This window comes from Belonocnema kinseyi, chromosome 4 (assembly GCF_010883055.1).
Source record: "Belonocnema kinseyi isolate 2016_QV_RU_SX_M_011 chromosome 4, B_treatae_v1, whole genome shotgun sequence".
Classification (NCBI taxonomy): Eukaryota; Metazoa; Arthropoda; class Insecta; order Hymenoptera; family Cynipidae; genus Belonocnema; species Belonocnema kinseyi.
In genome coordinates this window covers 143,917,207-143,920,318 of record NC_046660.1, presented here as the reverse complement: position 1 = coordinate 143,920,318, position 3,112 = coordinate 143,917,207, and the positions used below count along the sequence as shown (strand labels likewise).

The following is a 3,112-nucleotide window of genomic DNA, read 5'->3' as shown; positions in this document are numbered from 1 at the left end:
AAAAAAGTTAACCAATAAGGAGCAACTCCACCACTTTTAACCATATTGGATAAGTGAGCGCGCGATAATAAAGTTTATTTGAAAGAAAGTAAATGCAATGAGCGAAGATTGTAAGTAAAAAATAAAGAAATTATATAGTTTATAAATAAATTAAATTAGTTTGAAAATAATGAAGTTTTTGAGATGTGTAATCTAAAGTATAAACAAATATATCATATCTAACTTGTAATATAGAAGAAATACTTAGAAATATAGACCGGGTATTCTTAGATCATCTTGGTTACCATAGCAACTGTTAGCGTCTCGGTCTTCACTCAAAAGATTTGAAATGATGAATTATAGCTACATAGTAAATCAATGTCAATACCTGTGAAAATTCTCAATATTCAAATAAGGTGCAAGAGTCGGACACTGCTGACGCTATCCGTTGTGAAAGCGCGTCCTGTTAAGATTAACTTTGTGAAAAATTTAGTGGTGTTTCTATTGAAAATATCATTGAAATCTTTATTTCATATGAATATAAGATCTGAACATGTGACTTTGTGTACCCTGAGAGCGTTCTTTTATTCTCATTTAATGCTTATGTATATACGAAATATAAAAACGAATATTATCATAATACAGGATATGATATCGATATTTTGCATTTATTTATTTCTGCTTTCAGCTCGAAAACAATATTCTTTTTTCTCCTTAGGTGGGTGATACTTTATTTCATTCGCGTTAAAAGGTACAATTTCTCAGTTGCATTGAGAGGTTATGTTATCCATATTTCTAAGTATTTCTTCTATATTACAAGGTAGATGTTATATATTTGTTTGTACTTTAGATTACGCATCTCAAAAATTTAATTATTTTCAAACTAATTTAATTTATTTAAAAACTATGTAATTTCGTTATCTTTTACTCACAATGTTCGCTTATTGCATTTACTTCCTTTCAAATATACTTTATTTTCGCCCGCTCACTTATTCAATATGGTTAAAAGTGGTGGAGTTGCTCCTTATTGGTTAACTATTTTTTAGTTGCGTGTGGCTAGACCATGTATTCTTAGATCATGGTCCATGGTCTATTAGCAATAAGGTCTGAACATTTTCTTATAACTGAAATACGGAGAGTCGGATGGGACTGGTGCAGTGGCATTTGGCAAAATCAAAACCCATATACATACTTGATACTAATATTTTGCCATATCATTGATTTATTGTTAAAGGTTTCCAAATGGCATCTTACGCGTTAGTAGCGTTGACACGTTATGCAAATTGCTTTAGAAATATTAGTCAAATAGGGTAAGCATATATTCCTTCATCATTTGATAAATCATCGATATTATCTACCTCTATGTCATTCTTAATTTCAATTCTAGTTCGTTTTATCAACAAAAGTTGATATTGAACGTACATACGTACTAAATCTACATGTAAGCTTTTTAATATTAGTCTAATATTTTATTACCTAACTCACCTAACTTGCAAAACCTAATCTGTAGGACCAATAAGAATCTCTAGTGAAAATGGATAGAAATCTCGTGAGTATTCTCAAGCGAATTAGCCTGGCCCATTTGAGTCTATAAGCAGAGTCGATTTGAATGATTTAGTCTCTCAGATAGTTTGAGACTTGGGTCCTTTTCAAGGTTCCTTTTAGTGGTCCTTTTAAGAGTGGTGCGACGGTAATATAATGTTCCATTTGTATTCGTCACGTACCGGGCGGGCAGAGTTATTTACAGTAGTTGCCCTACCGATAGAAATCTGAGTATATTCTAAAGATTCTCTGGGGTCAGAGAAGCTCAGAGAAATTCTCCGCAGGCACTCAGGTAGATATATTTAAAGGTCCTGAAATTGAAATAAGAATTCGATCATAAATAACAAGTAAAGCCCTACCGAAAGAAATCTCTGAGTATATTCTAAAGATTCTCTATGGTCAGAGAAGTTCAGAGAAATTCTCCGCAGGCACTCCGGTAGAAATATTCAAAGGTCCAGGTAGTTCTTTTAAATCTTTTAAAGGCTTTAAAATGTCCTTTCCGAAATTGAAATACGATCATAAATAAAAACCAGATAGGCTGACATTGAAATAAGAATACGATCATAAATAACAAGCAGAGGGGCTATATCAATAGAGTAGCCGGCACTCAAGGTTCCTTTGTTAAGCTTTCGGATTAAAATTTAGAAGTATATATTTTTTAATTTCATGGTTAACAGCCTAAAACATAATAATTCGGAATCTACGGGTTTCGATAATTTCAGATATCTAACTTTTTTTTTAAATACTTAAAATTGGAATTAATACGACGTATCTCGTAAATGGAATGAGATACGCCAAAAAATACAACATTTTTGAATTCAACTAGAAAAGAGTATATTAGCATATAAGTTATAATATAAATAAGTGTAATGAGAAAATTAATGAAATTAAAAAAAAAGTGTTAATAATTTAAAGAGAAATTTAAAAAGGGAGAGTCGGATTAGCGCCGGCCAACTACTGTAAATAAATCTGCCCGCCCGGTACGCGACCAATACAAGAGGAACATTATATTATCGTCGCACCACTCTTAAAAAGACCACTAAACGGACCTTAAAAAAGACCCAAATCTCTCAGACTATTTTTCAGACTAAATTGTTTCAAATCAACTCTGCTTATTGTCTCAAATGGGCCAGACTAAGAGATTTCTATCGGTAGGGAGAGGCTATATCAATAGAATAGCCGACACTCAAGGGTCCTTTGTTAAGCTTTCGGATTAAAATTTAGAAGTAGATTTTTTGAAATTTCATAGTTTACAGCCTAAAACATAATAATTCGGAATCTACGACGTTTCTCGTAAATGGAATGAGATATGCCAAAAAAGACAACATTTTGGAATTCAACTAGAAAATTGTATATTAGTATATAAGTTATAATTATAAATAAGTATAATAAGAAAATTCATCAATTAAAAAAAAGTGTTAATAAGTTGAAGAGAAATTTAAAATGAAAGTCGGGTTAGCGACGGCCAAATAGTGTTATAACTGCTTACCCGGTACGTGACGAATACAAAAGGAACATTATATTACCGTTATACCACTCTTAAAAGGACCACTAAAAGGACCTTGAAAAGGACCCAAATCTCTCTGACTAT

General features: G+C 31.9%; 1 protein-coding gene across 1 annotated transcript in view; it reads left to right on the top strand.

Moving 5' to 3' along the window:
* The first annotated feature begins 1,087 nt into the window (after positions 1-1,087).
* LOC117171797 (NADH dehydrogenase [ubiquinone] iron-sulfur protein 4, mitochondrial) overlaps positions 1,088-3,112 on the top strand; it is a 57,306-nt gene continuing 55,281 nt past the window's right edge. The window contains exon 1 of the mRNA XM_033359408.1: positions 1,088-1,289. Within this exon, the coding sequence (XP_033215299.1) occupies positions 1,222-1,289 (68 nt within the window). The 5' untranslated portion in view covers positions 1,088-1,221. The remainder of the gene's footprint in view (positions 1,290-3,112) is intronic.